Source organism: Myotis daubentonii, chromosome 6 (assembly GCF_963259705.1).
Source record: "Myotis daubentonii chromosome 6, mMyoDau2.1, whole genome shotgun sequence".
NCBI classification, from domain to species: domain Eukaryota; kingdom Metazoa; phylum Chordata; class Mammalia; order Chiroptera; family Vespertilionidae; genus Myotis; species Myotis daubentonii.
The window spans coordinates 31,619,764-31,639,732 of record NC_081845.1 but is presented as its reverse complement, the minus strand read 5'-3'; the positions used below and the strand labels follow the sequence as shown (position 1 = coordinate 31,639,732).

Here is a 19,969-nt window from a genome sequence, read left to right as displayed (position 1 = left end):
CCTCTCTCTCCTCTCCTCTCTCTCTCTCTCTCTCTCTCTCTCTCTCTCTCTCTCTCTCTCTCTCTCTCTCTCTCTCTCTCCTGTATACATTGTTATGCATGAGGGTTGTATGTATAGATGGGTTCTAGAATTCTCTGAATAATATCTCCTCAGCCTAGTGAAAGGAAATACATGTTATATAACTATGCTACAATATAAATTTGGCCATGGCTGTACATTATGGTATGTTATCAACCTAGTATAGACAACTGGCTTTGAATGACCCTAAGGTAGATCAAGGATAATCTATCTTTGAGCATGGACAAGTGACAACAATAACAATGTCTCTGTGCAGTAACCATAATACTCATAAAAGTTAGCATGTTAAGACATATAAATTATAGTTTTGGGGGGAGGTCAGGGATGAAGAGGACATTGTGCACCTAGCCCCTGAAAGACCTGGAACAATGTGCCAGGGAGCAAGGCACAAGAAGCTCCAATTTGTATCGTCATTCCAGTTTACAAATGAGGGTGCAGAGTTTCTTGCCACATATACCCATGCTGGTGGTGTGGCCCCGGGTGACGTTATTTCATCTTCTCCTGACTTGTATATTGAAGCAATTCATAAAGAAGAAAGAAAAGGATCAAACCAATGCTGTGGCTAGCACCTCCTAAGCTATAAAACTTCTTCCCTCTGGAATACCTGAATTCTCAGTTTGCTTTTCCTTTACTGATGTTACATCTTCTTATCATTTGTCCCACCAGAGACCAAAGCAGTTCTTTCCAGAATATAGAAACATGATCTCTGGGGCAACACACACACTCTCTCCTCACTCCAGCTATTTTATAAATTAATATGGCAATTTAGTCTTTGCATCTCCAGCCTTAGCACATTATAACTCTCATTCAACAAACTGTAATGGGGTCTTAAGAGACGACCACACCTCTAAGTTGTGACTTTGTGAACATGAGTTACCTGTGCAGATTCTCTTAAAGTTGGGATTTTCCAGAAGGTGTCCTGGTAGGCGGCACTGGAACCGGTGTTGCCAGAACTCAGGGAACCAAGGATTCCTCGTATTAGTGTCCAGCCTTAGTTTCAGGAAATAATCATCAAAGGACCTGACCTCTGGAGACTGCAGCTTTATCGTGATTCCCCCGTTGGCTTCCACCTCATAACCTTCAATGACTTCATCTCTGTCTGCCCATCCATCACTAAAAGAAATCAGGGGTTGGGGTGGGGAAAGAGAAAGATAAACATCTCACAAATAGAGCTCAGAGTTGTGCATGAATGAAACAATTCAGCAAGGCTAGAGTTTAGTTTAAGCCAGCATCTCTACCCATCAATGACATTTGTTTGGCAGAGAGCACAAAGTTGTGAAGTCATAATAATCTTGCTTAATTTTCAAAATAGTGAAAGTGATGATGAAGATGCTGATAGTAACAATTATAAGAACTAATATTTATTGAGCATATACTAGCCATCAGATGCTATGCTACTCACTTTTACTGAGTCAGGAGATGTTCTGGGACCTAGGTGAAACCGGGCTCCTATCCAGGCAGCCTGACTCTACGCCCAGTGCTCTTTACCACTAGATCACAAAGCCCACCAGTTCCTAGCCAGACCACCAGGAAACAAGACTCAGCAAGGTTTCAAGGTTGCCATCCAGACCATTATACTAGCTGCATTACATGAGGTAGAATATTGATTTAGCTCAGAAACATGACAACCACAGATTTTGTTCCTAGACATTGTTTAAATTTGCATTGCTTAGAAATGATCAATGCTTTTCCCCTCCTGGTGCTATTTCAAAATAATAGCAATGAAAGAAAACAATCTCTCTCCTCAAAATAAATTATTCCTCCATTCATTAAATGGGAATTCACTGATATTTTATTCAATGGGTTTGAATTTTTATTTGTTCACCTTCTAGAATGTTCACATCTGCCATGAATAATGTAACTCCAATTTAATTCAAGAGTATATAGAAGCCAGGCAAACCCTCATGTGAGGGGTCATGATCCTTTTCCAAGAGGGTGTCAAAGAAAAATTGCACTGAACAGAGTGAATCAAGCAAAGAAGACTTTATTCAAGACGATTCCAATAGGCCAAAACTGAACTCAATCTGCTAGAACAAAATGTGGGAGGGCTTTTAAGTGCTGGGATGAGCTAGTGAGAATGTGCTGGGGGATTGTGAGGGGAGCTTGGTCAATGTGATTAGCCATCTGTATTTGGTAATTGCCACTTATCTAAGTTAGGTTCCCACCTTCCCACAGAAACTAGGGAATAGACGTTTGCTATCATTTTTGGTGATTACGTTTTATAGGGCTGGCTCCCAGGTCACTGAAAAGGAAATTTCTCTGTTATAAAACTTTCAAAAAGCTGAGAGAAATTTTATATCTCAAAGTGACAGAGAAAGAATTTACAATGACATGTTTTTGAAAATAAATGCTCTAAGAAAGGGGAAATATATCCACCCTTCCTTCCTTCCTTCCTTCCTTCCTCCTTCCCTCCCTCCCTCCCTCCCTCCCTCCCTCCCTCCCTCCCTCCCTCCCTCCCTTCCTTCCTTCCTTCCTTCCTTCCTTCCTTCCTTCCTTCCTTCCTTCCTTCCTTCCTTCCTTCTGTCTTTTCTTTCTTCAGAAAACACATAATACCCAGTATGTGCCAGGTGCTCTGCTAGGTTCAGAATTCAATTGAGAATGAGACATGCTGTCTTTTGCTCCTACTGTTACAGACTTGTGGGGAAAACACACACTAAACAAGAATTACAAATGCTATGTAGGGAAAGGAGAAGTGACCAGTACTATAGGGAGAAGGGGCCTGGGGACTTAACTTAGTCTGGTGTGTATGTATGTATGTATGTATGTATGTATGTATGTATGTGAGTGTGGGTGGGAGCAGAGTAATTAGAAATGAATTTCCTAAGAAAGTGATGTCTGACCTGAGATTCAAAGGATTAGTCCAGTGAATGGGGGATGGGGGGAAGGTTGGCATAGAGGTTCCTGGTAGATTATCTAATACAGAGGAATGAGCATGGCTCAGTCGAGGGATTTAGAGTCAGTAAGGCCAGAACCTAGAGAGAACAGTGCAGGAGATGTGGGTGCAGACATAAATCCTAACCTAGGAATCTTAGCCTAAAGGCTGCAGGAAGTCCTCTAGGTGTTGAGAACCTATTTTAACAAGGCCACCCTCTCTGTTCCTTTGTGGTAAATGATTTGAGTATTTTTCTGGAAAGTTCTCTCTACTCACCATCACTGAATATCATGGCCCGTCAAATTGATCAAAAGAAATAAAGACGAACTCATTTATCTTTCTATATACTCAGTGTGCTTAGAAAACTTCGAAGTACTTTAATTATTCAGATTTATTCACATTTATATCATAACTACATCTACAGCAATTTGAAGACCTCAGCTACAGTTCATGTCATGCTGAAAAGAAGGGTAAAAATAAAACCAGTTAGGCTTTCAAGAATTCTGCCTATGAGGATAAATTTAAAATCAAGGTGACATAACTTGAAGAAAGAATTACTTTTTGACACAAAGTTTGGGCTTGAAATGTGTTTCTCCCCAAGGTTTAATATTATATGAGACGTGTGTGTTCATAGTCTGAACAAGAAATTCACAATTTTTGAAGTGTACAAAATGAGACTTTTAAAATGTTTATATGCATTTCTTTTAAAAAAATCTATTCTCCGTTTATAAAAGCATATATCACATGTGAGCACTAGAAGCAGGATGTGACTTTCTGGTTTTTTTGCCCATCCACAGAAAGAAGCACATCACAGGAGTAAACCTTCATTTACAAATATAGATAATTATAATAAAAGTCATATGGTTTAGTGGGGTGGGACCCCCAAGTTCCCTTGCAATTGGTCAAAATCCTTCCTCCTCACTGTAGATGATCCCTTTTCCAAAATTAGAGTTGGTGTTAAATCTGAGAGGACATACAATCAAGTAGAACCAGATGTAATAGAGAAAATATTCAACTAGGATTAGTTAGTAAATATCTTTTTAAAATATATATTTTTTTTCTCAACACATATACTTATATGGTGCATATCTTTTGAAATAAAGATAAAAATTTGCTGAGAAATGTCCATAAAACAACTCCTGGGTTTTAAAAATTTAAATTATTTTGTCTACCTACCATTTGTCAGATGTATGTACAGAAATTTTTGAAGGATTCTCTCTGTTTAGTTTTACTGGGACTTTTTAAACGAGGATATTGGTTTGTGAACTCCCTGTGAAGCACACTTGTAAGGAGAGAGCCAGCAGCTTGCCTGATACCTGGGGTAGGATTTTTCTTTTATTGGTGATGGTGACAGTGGAATAAACTGTGCTTGACCAGAGATGACCTGCAGGCACCTGCTGGCCCTGTGAGTGGAGTGAATCCTGCTGTGCTGGGTGCTGACCAGCCGCGAGCAGTGCTGAACTCTCTAGGAGGCCCATTCATAGCCTCTCACAGCTTCTGCTGTTCCATCTGTTTCCCAATTATTAGTTCTTTTCCTTTCTGAGGTCTGGAAATAAAATTGCATGATATGGATGAACGGGGTGAACAGTTACCAGAAAGCTGCATCTCCTAAGTATTCTTCACAAAATTACAAGAATCTTTATTTCCTATTCCCTCCTCAACATTTACAGTATATGGACCAACTCTTTCACAAGGCTGCTCTTCCTTTCCCATGAAATCATTGTTCTAGTCTCTGCAAAATATCACCATCCAAACATGAATAATAATACTTCTCCTACTTATAAATTCTGATATTAACAACAGGAAATCATTATTTCTAATGCTACCAATTATAACTTGACAGGAGTTGCATGAGTGCTACTTTTGTATCATATCAGTTAAAGTAATTTAATAAGCACATCAATAGTAAGAAACAGAAATACAACGGTATTCATTTAAAAATTGTTCAGAAATATTTTATAAAAACACATTTACATTCAATTAAAAGAATTACAATTGAGGGAGTAAAGCAATTTGATTTGTTATGAGATTAAGTAATTGTGTTTACCTGATAATGAAACTATAATACTTTGAAAGTATTCTAGGATTACGATATAACTAAAGGGAAAAGAAAAACATAATAAAAAGAATATTTTCAAAACCTTATGTAATGAAGCACACATTCTGTAAATTACAATGCTAATCATATTTTACAAAGGTTGAAGAAATGTAGCATAATATAATTTAAGTCAGGCAATGTCAATTGTGGAAAATTTTATGGAGAGAATGGCAGCGTTTTCAATAATAACTCAGACTGGCTTTATTCACTCAATGTTTATTTACTAAGAATCTTGCATGAATTAGGCATTTTGCTTACTGAAAATACATTGCTAAAGTGTACAGGCAAAGCCCCTATTGTCAAGACTATTGCAGAGGTGGGAAGTCTGGCCACTGAATACACAGTAGCCACAGAGAGTTGCAAAGGAAAGAAAGACAGGTTACAGGAGCACAGAAAAGGGGCAAGGTCTCATGTCAAGGGAGATTCTCTCCAAGGAGAGACAAGTGACATCGAAGATGAGGCTTAAAGGATGAGTTGCAGTTACATAGGTAAAGAGAGAGCTAGAAGAGTTAAATATTTAATGATCTTTATATTTCCATGAAAAGCAAGAATTCCGTCTTTTACAATTAGAAGCTGATATCAAAGGGCACAATTAAAAGCTAGAAAATCTGAAAAAAAGTTTTTTTTATAGATTGTTATCACAGCTTGGCATTATCATCTGCAAAGTGTTGGCAGCAAACACTATGAATTTGACTGCCTTAGTCTCCTTGGGCTGCCATAACAAAATGCTGTCGACTGGTGGCTTTAATGACAGAAATGTATTTTCTCACAGCTCTGGAAAATGTCCAAGATCAGGCTCCCAACTGATTGCTTTTGGTGAGTGCCCTCTTCCTGGCTTGCAGGCTATGTCCTTACATGGCTTTCCTGGTGCGCACTCCACCCCCACCCCACCCCCACACAGTGTGTGAGAGAGGGAACAAACTCTCTCTTGCTTTTTTTTCTTATAAGGACATTAATCCTATTGGATTAGGGTCCCACCTTATGACTTCATTTAGCCTTAATTACCTTATTCAAAGGTCTTATCTCTCAATAGCCACACTGGAGATTGGGATTTCAACATATGAATTGGAATGCAAGACACAATTCAGTCCATAGCAGATGGAAGGTTATTAAATGTATTATTCAATTTAAAAATTCTCATATAAGAAATCAATGCACATTGGGGGCAGAGGGGGAGGATGAGGGGCATCTGTAATACTGTCAACAATAAAAAAAGATAATTTAAATTGAGCCAAAACCCATGCCATAAATTATTGGCACTGGCTACTGATCAAATATTGGAGATGACTTTTGAAAATGCAGCATCACTTACTTTACTTGGGCTCAAAATTTAAAATGAATGCCCCATACTTGCTGAAATTTTAAGAAATCTCTGCTTTCATTTTTATCCACAGACTTCTGTGAAGGTGCTTATTTATGAGGAATGTTATGAAAATAAAATAACAAAGTTTACATATGCATAACCCTATGAAAATATTGTTAATCCAACCAAGATTAGATAATGTAATAAATTCATATTTATTTAGGATATGTAAACATTGATACCCATGATGTTTGTGCAAAGTGTACAGGCATTTAATATGGGGAACACCTACTTCATTTATAACTCTTTAGCTCATTTACAATTATGGAACATCTAAAATTTATTATATATGATGAATTTTCTCTGCCTATCACCTATGCACACACTTTCAAAAGTGGGTATAATTTTTGTAATTCTTGTGTCCTTTGTTTTATTTCTATTATATTTACTGAAATGAGATTTATGTTCAATCTAGTACTACAACTTTGGGCTTGTATTCTGCATGATCCTATGCTATATTTGATTATTTAGTACTTTATCTTTACTGTATTTTACCAAAATACAATTTCACACTAGATTGAGAAATTTTAAAAAAAGAAGAGAGTTTGAGAAGCACTGTTCTAGAAGGTCTCTACCTTTGTGTTTTAGGAATTGGTAAGGTAAAGACAATGCTATTACAACAGTTCAAAAAAGGAACCCCTCAGAAACCCCATTTTAATGCTTTTGATAAATGGAGCCCAGGACTAGCAAGTAGAGACTTTTATTTTGTTGGAAGGCTGTGGCAGCTTCATTCCTTAGTGTAAAATTTTACAAATCTAAATTATAATTCTTTACACGTCGTTTTAAAACCATGACTGTTTTACTGCCTTTGAACCTTTATTTTCCAGGTCCCTATGCCATCCAAGTGAGAGGCTGCATTATACCAGATAATTGTTAAGGACCAACTGAAGGGAAGCAAGAGACCCATTAGAAAAAGAATGCAATAAGGAGCCAGAGGATTCTGATTAAAGCATAAATCAGATCCTTGCATTCCTCTGCTTGAAACCCACTAATGCCTTTCCACTTCACCCAAACCCCTTCAGTGGGCTTTAAAAAGGCCCTGCACTCTCTCATCTCTGCTCTTCTACTCTTTGCTCTGCTCTAGCCACACCTCGCTATTCCTCGTGAGTCAGGGACAGGTGCCCTGGCCTTAGGCTCTTTGCACTGGCTCTTCTCTATGCCTGGAATTCTCTTCACTTGGGTATTTTACATGGCTCATTCTTTCACTTCCTTCATGTCTGTTGAAATATCACATTCTCAGTATCCCTCTACTCCTTTTTTCTCCTTAAAACCTATCACTATTTGATAATCCATATAAATATATTTTCTGGCCTGGCCGGTGTGACTCAGCGGTTGAGTGTTGACCCAGGAACCAAGAGGTGGCTGATTTGATTCCCGGTCAGGGCACATGCCCAGGGGATTCAATCTAGTACTACAACTTTGGGCTTGTATTCTGCATGATCCTATGCTATATTTGATTATTTAGTACTTTATCTTTACTGTATTTTACCAAAATACAATTTCACACTAGATTGAGAAATTTTAAATATAGCATAGGATCATGCAGGCTCAATCCCCAGTAAGGGGCATGTGGGAGGCAGCCAATAGATGATGTTCCTCTCTCATTGATGTTTCTATCTATCCTTCTCCCTTTCTCTCTTTCTCTCTCTCTCTCTCTCTCTCTCTCTCTCTCTCTCTCTCTCAAAAATCAACAAACATATTAAAAAATATGTTTTCTGTCTTTCAGTAAAATGAAAGTTCCACATAAACTGAGAGATGAGATTCTTATTGTTTTTGTTCACTTCTATAACAGTTTTTGGCTCATGTTAGTTGTTCATTATATATTTGTTAGATGAATTAATTAATAGATAAAAACTCTGTCAACTAATTTCTGTTCAAAAAATTTATGTAGAATACTATAATCAGTGTATGCAGGAGGTGGCTCATATCAGCTGGCAAAACTATTAGTATTTTTTCCTGGCTATGCATTGTCACATCATGTTGATACATTGAAACTGGCCATAATGAGAGTATTTACTTTATGGGTACATCAGATTCCATAACAAAGCACCACAACCTAGGTGGCTTAAAACAATAGACATATATTCTCTTATAATTCTGGAGGCTAAAAGTCTGCAGGGCCAGCAGGGCCATGCTGTCTCTGAGACTTCAGGGAGAATATCTTGCTTTTCTGAGTTTCTGCTGGTAGCCACCAATCCATGGCCCTCTGTAGCATGCAGCTGCACCAGTCCAATCCCTGTACCTGTTGTCACATTGGGTTCCCCTGTGTGTGTCTGTGCCCATGTCTCTTCTCCACTGGTTAGGATATCAATCCTGTTGGATTAAAGGCCTGCTTACTCCAGTCTGACTTCATTTTAACTAACTACACTTGTAACAATTCCATTTCCAAATAAGGCCACATTCTGAGGTGCTGGGGATTAGGAATTCAAGGTATCTTTTTAGAGGGCGCAATTCAACCTATAGCAATGAGCAAACACTAAAGATCAAGGCTTTATTGTTCTGTTTGTTTCATTTTGTAAGAGAGTCAGTTGTTAAACATTTAGCAGCATAGCACTAGCTAGAATGTGCTGGGAAGTTTTCTCTGAAATTCGAGAGTAGTTGTGAACTTCTGACATGTTAGATGAGATGAAGGTGATTTAAATAAATTTTGTTTGGATCCAAGTATCTATAATAGAAATTAAGAGCTAATTTTTAAAATAAATGGTTATCCTTTCTGAAAGCTATTTTTACATGGTTTATACATGTGGATCATTTTACTTTTTCCCCTTAAGAGTATATAATTACATAAGAAGCATAAAAAACTACAAAACACCCCCAAAAATCTGACAGTAGCACTGATAGCCTAACAATTACTATTAATTAAAAAACAGATTTGTAGTTTTTCCTGCAGTTATTTGAATTTTGGAACAATAATTGAAGCTCTGCATTAGAATCGGACATGTGTACTTATGTATACTTTAGGATTGAATTGTTCTTCTTGATAAAGTAATGAGTTGAGTTGTATCTGGGACTTAGTAAATTATTCTAATAATATAAAAATTAATATAAAAATACCATATATATGTATGGTACTTTTAATTTTACATTACATGTAATTCATTTAGAGTACATTTTTAATCACTAAAGAACAAATCTGGATTTGTTCTTTAATGATTCAAAATTAAATCACAATGCGATATTAATAGATTCTAATCTTTTGCATTCTTTCATTTAACAAATATTCACTGATATCCTACTTAGGGCCAACAACTTTCAGGTCCTGAGAAGGCATTAATGAATAAGATAAGAAATGTCTCTACTCTCATTTAAATTCATAAGTTGGATTTCCCCTTCCAGCCAAGACAGAGTAACAAGTACCAAATATATTCTCCAGTATGAAACAACTAAAACACTGGACAAAATACATAAAACAATGTCTCCCGAGACACTTTCCATCAGGCAATGAAGGACAGTGATCTCTGTTAAGCGAGCCCTACAATTTTTTGCGCTTACTGCCTAGATGTTTCCAAATCATGGCACACAGCATGGGGAGAAGGAGTGGGAAGAAATGACTCAGGCACAGTCCAGTGGATTCACTGAGTCAAGTGGATGGAGCTGGAGCCAGCAGAAATCAAGATTGGCCAGAGTTCACAAGGCAAAATACTGGAGTGAGGAGAGCTGCAAAGAGTGAACAGTCTACAGTGCTTCTCCCTAAAGTATTCAGTTGAATATTACAGAGCCCACGCTTGTGATAAAATTACCTAAGGCTGGGGAAACAACCAACCAAAAGGATCTGAGGGAATCATGCCTGGAGAACACAGAGAGCTAAGAATAGTAGCTATTTCCAGTAGGCAGAATGGAAAAGCTCCTGTTTCACAAAGAATTGGCTAAAGTCCTTAGAAGGGTCTTATCTCAATGGTCAGGAAAAATCAGCCCTAGACTAAAAATCAGCCCTGTGACTCTGATCTTGTCTAGCAAAGCCAAACGTAAGATGCAAAAGGACCAAATTATTTTTAAGAAACTTCATCTCCTCCAAGAACTAGCTCAAGAATATTTTTAGAAATACAAAATATGAGTACTCAACAAGGTAAAATGCACAATGTCTGGTATCTAGCAAATATTACCAGGAATATGCATTCATATGTAGAGTGAGGGAGGAAAAGAGATATTAAAGGAGCAAATAATAATAATAATAAATTACCCCATGGTGATGTAGATTAGGTAGAGGGTTTTTAAAAGAATCAAGTGTTAAGGATAAAGAGAAGTATATTTTACATCACGTGGCCAGGGGAAGCACTGGGCGGGCAGGGAAGCATCTCTGAAAAGATGACACTTAAGCTGAGACCTGAGCTGTGTACAAGACATGAACCATGTGAACATCAAAGGGAAGAGGACTTTAGGCAGCTCATGAAAAGGTCCTGAGGTAGGAAGAAGCAGTTGCAACTGACCATTTCCCACTTGTGACAGAAATATAGGCTCAAAATCTTTCTTTACATTTATCAGAATAGAAAATACTTGGATAGATATTTTTTCCATTTTTCAGCTGTCTACCATATATTTTACTATTATTCTCTAATATATCTTAAAATTTTAAGTATTTTCAGTTTTTTAAAGTTCTTGTTAGGGAAAAAGAATATTTTTTAATGAGAAGGTGGTCTCATTGTAATTACCTAAACTAATGAGTGACCCTGAAAAAACCAGTAAGACCATCAGAGCTTAGGGCAAGTCACAGCTCTTACTTGCACCTCATGCAATATGCCCAATTTTCTCTGTAATGATGAGTCCAGAAATACCTCACTGTTCAAGTCACAGAGATATCCCAAGTGCCACTCAGAAAAATCCTAAAATCATGTTCTGAGGGAACTCGATATGGCTCCTAAATCATCTTGTGTTATAGTAACCTATTGGCTATAGAATGCCACAAAGACTAGGTCACAACTGACCCAGTTAGAGCTTAAGTTCTTCAAGGTTTGAATAGAATTAGAAGCTTTAGCTTTTTACTGCACTAGAGTTAAAAGTGAGCTTATCCAACAGGCTCCACCTCAACACTGAGGTTTCCTTACCATTTATCTCTTAGTGTCCTCCGGTTCTGAAGCAGTCCTGGGGTTAAAAGGAGGGCTCCACTTAGAGACCATGGACTGGAAGTGAGGCCTATGTGCACTCCTTGATGGAGGACAGTAGATACCCATTTGATTTAATGCCACTTGGGAAAAGTATACATGGAGGCAAAGAAATAGGTATCATGAATAGTAATCAGTGAGAGGTTTGTAAAATGAAAGTAAAGAATGAATGAGTCATGAAGATCTTGAGTTATTCTCAGAAATTGTTTTTACTCTGGGCAATTTCTTGAATTACAGGGTCACTGGATGATTAAAGTGGAACTCCCAGATGAGAGGCTATAGGCAAAAGAATAATTCATCAATGCTACAGATAATATAACTCTGTGTTCTCAGTAACTATTTGTGGAAGAAAGGAAAGAACAGAGGGAGGAAGAGACAAAGAAGGACTGAGAAATGAGCATATGATGTCCACAGTCGTGGGAAAGTTATCAGTACACATATGGAGAGCTAATTTTTCCATGCTGCTGTCTTATATTCTGAGATGCAAGCCAAGCTGTCAGGATCTTTTTTTTATTAAACTAATTTATTTCTCCTACATGAACAAAAGGTCAAAGCACAACAATTTGTGGTTTTTCAAAAGTGAAGCCAATAATTTAGTAACTTCATAAATGAACTCTCTTAACAACCCAATAAAAATTACTCTACTCTCTAATTTATATCATCCTAATGGTTCAAACTGCTCTTGATTTTTTACATTAAAAGAATTATTTTTAAAAATTTGATAAAATATTCTAAATGAGGTCAACTAAGTTGATACATTTATCACTCTTACTACAATTACCTAGAAATACAGAATAAAATACAGCCAAATAACAAAAAAGAATTACCAGGAGCTAGAAAACAGTAAGAGGAATCGAATCCAAACAATAAGCATGAAGTAATGGAACAGCAGTCCACAGGATTTGGCCTCCATAAAGGAGGCCCTAGAGAACTGGAAATGGGTTCTGATATCCATCTGTGATATGACAGATGCTTCATGAACTGCAAAGTCAGGGTCCTTGCTAGGAGACTCGATGGGCTGCAGAATCCATTGGGGTGGGGCTTAAAGAGTGGCCTACCAGACTGAGGAAACTTGAAGTCAGCCCAGGAATTAGGATTGAAAAACTTTGGAGAAAGTCACCGTCACTTGTATAATGTGTGAATTTATATATCCAAATGGTACAAGAGCCATAAGCACAGAAATTATTTTCAAAAGCTGACCTAAGATTATTACAAACCCGTAGAATGAAAAAGAAATGCCATTGGAAGCCAATATTTAAATATACTGTTAAAACCTAGGGAACTCTGAATCCTCATCAAAAATTGAAGCTCATAATAATGCGTGCACGCACACACACACACACACACACACACGCCAGAGTATTAAACTAATATTAAATCCACAGATGAATTAAACTTCACTTTTAAAAGGTAATTATTCTAAAACTAGATTTAAAAACCTATCTCTATGCTATCAGAAATTCAAAAAACAAAGTGATATAAAATGGTTGAAAGCAAAGGGGTCAAGGATCCTATTCTTGGAAAAATGGCAAGAACAAAATTAAATACTCTTTGAGAGATCAACTCCTAAACTATCCATAGAAGGCAGGAAATTAGTATGGAGGAAAAACATTGAAAAGATAGAGTGAAATAGCAAGCATAAAATTAGATGATGGCATTAATTCCAAATATATCAGCAATTACAACTAAATTCATCAGGTAAAAAAGACAGATTTTCAATTGGATAAAAACAACAAATAAAACTCAGAAACAGTTATATCTTGTTTATAATAGATCTACTTAAAATATGATTATTAAATGTTAACAATAATAAAGGAGCGTAAATAAATACTAACCAAAGCAAAGTATAGGATGCTATATTAATGTAAGATAGCAATTTACATTCACTTATAAGTCATTATCAGGAATAAGGACAGTCAGTATACTTACAAGATACAGTAATTCTAAATTTATGTACCAAATAATATAGCATCAAAATACACTATAAACTAGGAAAAAATCTACCTTCTCTGTATGAATTTCTCTTTTTTGCTTAACAGGCTCGATTCTGGTCAAGGGTATGTACCTCGGTTGCAAGCTCTTTAGCAGCCCAGGCCCCAGTCAGGGCTCGTGCAGAAGGTAGCCCAGCTATGTGTTTCTCTCACATCAATATTTCTCTCTGTCTTTCCCTCTCTGTTCCATTCTCCCTAAGAAATCAATGGAAAAATATCCTTGGGTGAGGATTTAAAAAAAAAAGAATAAAGTGTGGTAGCAACTGGGAGAGGTCATAGGAGCCTTCATGGGTGCTGCTGGTATTCAATCTGCTTACCTCGGCAATGATTAATAGGTGTTTCCACTTTGTAAAAATTCACTGACCTTTGCTGTGACATTTTGTGTATTTCATGTGTTAATATTATACTTGAAAAATAAGTATATTTTAAAGTAAAACATAAAATCAATTCCCTAGAATAATAATGAAAGCTTTTCTAAATATCAGAACTATACATACACATCCACAAATGCACAGGCACACTAATGAAGCAGAGCAAATAAATACCTAGTGCAAGGCTTTTAAACGTATAAAATAAAGAGAGCAATATTATGGCAGAAATTTGACTAAATATATCTGTTATTTCAGTAAAAGGAATATTGGCTTAACTCATGAATTATAATCAAAATTATGTAATGAATTAGATTGCAAAGAAAGCTTGACACTATGCTAGATCAATCAGACCCACCTACAATAAATTTTTTTCAGAAAAGTTGAAAATTAAAAGATGTATAACAGTACACCAGATATGTAATTAAAAAAATATAATTAATACAGAAAAATACTTTTTTAAAAAAGAGTACACCAGATAAATGTAAACAAAAAGAAACCAGGTAACATAAATTTAATATCAGAGAAGGAATAATGCAAGACAAAAAGCCTATCTTAAATTCAGCTGATTAGCAATCTTAATTCTATCTGAAACATTAATTCCCTTTGTCATGTAACAATATATTTACAGGTTCATAAAATGTAGATGTGGACATCTTTTTTGGGGAGGACATCATTCTGTCTATCACAGTGTGCCTTCTGATACATAAAAATTCACATCTGCCCCACATGCAAAATGCATTCACTCCATCTCAACATCTCTAAGAGGCGTCAACCCATTACAACATCAAAAGTCCAAAATCTCATTAGCTCAAAATGCTCACATTTTATCATTTAAATCATCTAAATCAGGTATGAGTGAGATGAGACCTGATCCATCCTGAGGCAGAATTTCTCTCCAACTCTAAATCCATGAAGTTAGGAACAAGTTATCTGCTCCCAAAGCACCCCAGTGGGAGAGGCATGGAGTACCAGTTATAAACATTCCCATTCAAAAAATATATAAAACTGCGTGGGAAATAGACTCATTAATCCCAAGAAATTTTGAAATATATCTGGATGAGCAACATGGATTTGAAGGCCTGGGAATAATCCTCCACGGCCCAGGCTCTGCCTTTGGTCTAAGCATCTCTGCCCATAGAGATATCCTTCCTTTTGTGTGAAGTATAGCATATGTTTGCAGCTGAAAAGTTGATGAGCCTATTTCCTACCTGTATATGTTGTGAATCTGACAGTTTTCTTTTACTTCATAGTCTCTTTGTCCCTTGTAGACAAGGCTGTCAATGTTGCATGTTGGTAAGGACATGCTCAAAAACCCTGCAGGTCTCGTGTATGTCAAGGAAATTTGTCCCACTAGACACAAGTTTTCTCCAAAGATATTTCCTAGATAATCCTGTCTCTATTTTGTCTTCTCCAGAGATAGCTAAGGGAATCCATGGGTAGAATGTTGAATCTCCTCAAAGAGCCTAGTGAATGACTAAGTATTCTGATCTTTGACCCTTCTGATGCTCTAGCCAAAGGTTGCCCAGCCACAATCTTGGCTTTCTTTCAGAGCACACTTTCCTGACAGCTAAAATCCTAAGTTTAGCATACTTACAATCTAAGTAGATTGAGGACTTCTCAACTCCCTCATTTTTTTGTCCAACAGTTCTTTCCTCAATTTATCTCCTTCCTCTTGCATTTTACTATAAGCAGCCAAAAGAACTAGGATGCACCTTTAACACTTGCCTTGGGCATCCCCTCAGCTATATATCTAAGTTTATAATTTACAAGTTTTGCTTTCCATATAACTGCAGGAAACAATTCAGCGAAGTTACCTGCCAGTATATAACAAGAATCCTCTCTCCTTCACTTTCTAATAACATGTTCTTCATTTCCATCTGAACTGTCATCAGCAGTGTCTTAAACATTCCTATTTCTACCGACTGTCTATTGATGATGACTTAGGTATTCCCTATTACAGACAACACATGTTTTCTCTACCAGGCTTCCCCTCACATTCCTCTAAATCTTCAATGGCAGAGTCACTAACACCCATATTTCCAACAGCCTACTCAAGGAAATATAGGCTTTTTTTTAACATGCTTCTTAAAAATTCTTCCAACCTCTGTCCATTGCCTAATTCCAAGTTCATTCCACATATTTATGTATTGGTGCATTTTTAACTTCTGCTCTAACAAATGACCACAAAGTTGGTGGCTAAGAGAACACAAATTTATTATCTATTTATACTAGAGGCCCAGGGCACGAAATTCATGCATGGGAGGGGGGTGTCCCTCAGCCCAGTCTGCACCCTCTCCAATCTGGGAACCCCTGGGGGATGTCCAACCTCCGGTTTAGGCCTAAACTGGCAGTCGGACATCACTCTCACAATCCGGGACTGCTGGCTCCTAACCGCTCACCTGCCTGCCTGCCTGCCTGATTTCCCCTAACCACTTCTGCCTGCCAGCCTGATCGCCCCCTAGCCACCTAACTGCTCCCCTGCTGTCCCGATCGCCACAACTGTCCTCCCCTGCCAGCACAATCACCCCCAACTGCCTTCCCCTGCCACAGCCTGCCTCCTCCGCCAGACCCACCTCCTCCACACAAGGCAGCAGAGACGCCAGGACTGGCCTCCTCCGCACCACACAGAGCTGCGGGACCCCCAGGCCTCACCGTGTGGAGAGGCTGCCAGGCCCCGCCTCCGCTGTGCACATGGTCATCTTGTGGTGGCCATCTTGTGCCAATGTCACACACGAGGGCGTGGGGACCACCTAGGCTTTTATTAGTATAGATAATTTATTATATAAATTAAATTATTTGTATATTGTATACTTTATAATATAGTTATATAGGTAAGAACTCCAAAATGGGTCTCACTGGGATAAAACCAAGGTGTTGACAGGGATGTATTCCTTCTGGAGATAACAACAAAAAAATCTATATCTCTCCTTTTCCAAATTCTACAGGCTGTCTGCGTTCCTTGGCTTGTGGAACCTCTTCTATTATCAGAGCCAGAAATCGCATCACTGTGACCTCTTATTCTCTCATTTACCTCCTCTTCTAACTCCCTTGCCATCCTCTTTCCCTTAAAGGACTCTTAATCAGCCCACCCAGATAGTACAGGATAATCTTCCCTATCCTCAATTTAACCACAGTTGCAAAGTCCCTTTGGTCATGGAAGACAACATACTCCCAGGTTGTAGAGATTAGGTCAGGGACATCTTTATTATTTGTTTGTTGTTTATATTATTCTGCCTACCATGGAAAGCAAGTGAGAGGAGGTTACTGTTGAGGTGGGTCTTGGGGTAAGAGTTATCAAGTTAGACAAGTTGGGGGGCATGTAAGTCAGGAGAACGTAGTATGAATAAGTAAAATACGTAAGGGGAACATAGCCTGGAGGATGAGGTTCTAGGAGAGGTTGTAAAGCTGAGGGGCCAAAACTATATTGTAAACATAGGCTAGGTCACCATTATCAAGGGGATGGCACAATAGGCTAGGAAGCTCATACCTTATGCTGGATACAATGGGAAATTGAATATTTTGAAGAAAAAAGAGTAGCATAATAAAATCCATTTTAGAGATAGCTCTGGTGGCCATACAGAAGATGGCTAGCGTCAGAATATTAAAGCCTATACAAATAGCCATAAATAGTTTGATTTCTGACTTGAGCTAGTTTAATTAATATGATTTTGTGTGTGCACTTTAAGACCCTATTAAAGGTGGTAAATAATTTTAAACTGTAGAATAAGTCAAGGGATTGCCCTAAATTGATTTCATACATCCCTTATTTTTACAAAATAATAATAATAATAATAATAATAATAATAATAATAAAACTACCTTTTCCATTAAAAAGATACTCTTTCTTCACCAACAGCCAATGGCTTTATACCAAAATTAAATCAACAATCTAGATTATGTGAGAAAATATTTCCCTCAAACCTCTGAAGCTGTATTCTTGTTTCTTCTGAGTTAAATTATTGGATTGCCTGTCTACACTAATTAAACATAAAAAATAATTGATTATCTCATCATCTCACTTAGTGTTCATACATCACTAAAATACTTCACGTACATTATATTTTCCCCTAAAGGGATAATATGCCTGCCATTTAACAATATTTTCCTTTGAAGTTCTTTATAAATTCTCAAAAATCTATACAAGAGGCTGTCAGGTTTAAGGCGTTTTTTCAAGAGCAGCATATTTTATCAGGACTTTTTATTATTATGTGTTTTTTTATAACCAGCAGAGGCCATCAATGTCAGTTGAGTCAGGTTTTTTAAAGCCTATTTTCAAATCCCTTCCAGCAAAAACTTGTTAACAGCTAAGCTTTTCAATGCTTCTGTTCCTTCCCTATAACTAAACATGAAGTCCTTTGAGTTAATACATTGAAAACTTAACTGAAAGTGTATTTCTCCGCCGACACACTGGAAAAATCTGAATCTGAAAATATATTCTTGCAAAGATTCCAGTAATTCATTGAAGAACTTGAATTACTGTATTACTGCAGTTCTTTGATTTAGTTTATAAAAAAATTCCTAAAATTTTGTCGATTAATTAAGTTTCTAAAAAGTAAGCAAGTAGAGATGCCATGTTGTAGTAACATGTTATTTAAAAGTAAAACTCTTTTAAAGAAAAATATCACTTGGTAAATAAAAAAGTGCACCTTGTTTAGCTCTTTTTCATTTTGTACCTTTGGTCTATTGAATTTTCTTAGACGAGACAACTTTTGGAAATTTTGAGGCAATTTTAAGTGTTTGGTTATCATATATTTAGATAGCAATGACTTTTTAAATGATTAGAATTAATAGAATTTTTAACATTTAAAATAATTTAAATTCAATATATTTACAAGAGATTTAATAATGAATTCAAGTTGATTAAGTTTTGATGGCAAAGATAAAGATATTTATAGAGATAATTATATAAGAGACTATAACTTAGTTTGAATGTCCATAGGACCAGATGTTTAGATGGTAGATAAATTTCAACTAAATACAAAAAGTAATTCTCTATAGGCTAGAACTCTCTAAATAGAGATTTAATTCAACATATATTTAAAAAATATAAAATCACATTTTTCAGGTATTTTGTGCTCTATGAACTGTTGTAGAAAATAGATACAGCCCTGCTCTCAAATTCTAAAACAGGAGGGCATAGAATAATAAGTATGTACCTATTTGCTAAGCACAATTCTAATGTTTTATCAGTATTATACAATTTAATCCATAAACAACCTAAGGTAGGAATGGGATTGATATATGAAGTAATCAAACAAGGTGATCATGAATAAGCACTATGCCAAGAGATGAGGACAGCAAATAATGCAGGAACAAAATTTATGGTTATTTCTCATTACTCCTCCTTTCCATTGAAGGGAGAAGTTTTTTACAGAAGAAAGTAAAGGATCTGATTTACATTGAAGAAAAATATTCCACTCTGACTTGCTAGGAGTAGAGATTGAAAAAGTGCAAGGACACAACCAGAGAAATTCGAGAGTGTCGAATCTGCAGAGACGAGAGTTTAGGATGCCTTGGACTCAGTTTGTGACACATAGGGAAGTAGACACATATAGAAATGGGGACATCAAAAAGATAGTTGAAGTTAGACTTAGAATGACTTGGTGATCAACTAGATGTGAAGGATAAAGGGGGTGAGGCAAAAATGATTATTTATTTATGACTTGCGCAACAGGTGGGTGGCAGTAAAATGAACAACAATGGGAAAAGTCAGGAAAGGAGAAGTCAAGAGTTTGTTTTGGGACATGTTAATTTTGAGATAGCCAAGTAAATGCATCAGATTGGACATACTCCAGATATAGTACATTTCTCCTTCAGAGGAAATTCAAGAATCAAATAGACGTTTGTCTAGATGACAAGGAAGTCTCCTTCATCTTTACAATTCTATGATTGTATGAAAAGAGGAAATGAGAGTGATCTGAAGGGAATGTCATGAATATTAAATCTGTTATCATTGGGTGAGGTGTTCAGGACCAGGATTTGTTCATTTTATATCTTATTTGCTCTCATGGACTTAACTATCGCTAAGTAAAAAGCAAATTGGCTAAAGCTAAAATTTCCAATATCTGCAAACCTAAAATTCACAGCAGTCAATTTT

General features: G+C 36.9%; 1 protein-coding gene across 4 annotated transcripts in view; it reads right to left on the bottom strand.

The window, feature by feature from the left end:
• Positions 1-19,969, bottom strand: part of GRM1 (glutamate metabotropic receptor 1) — a 323,483-nt gene that overhangs the window by 93,883 nt on the left and 209,631 nt on the right. For all 4 annotated transcript variants that reach the window (XM_059700613.1, XM_059700615.1, XM_059700614.1 and 1 more), the window contains exon 4: positions 956-1,191. In XM_059700613.1, coding sequence (XP_059556596.1) covers positions 956-1,191 — 236 coding nt within the window. The remainder of the gene's footprint in view (positions 1-955; positions 1,192-19,969) is intronic.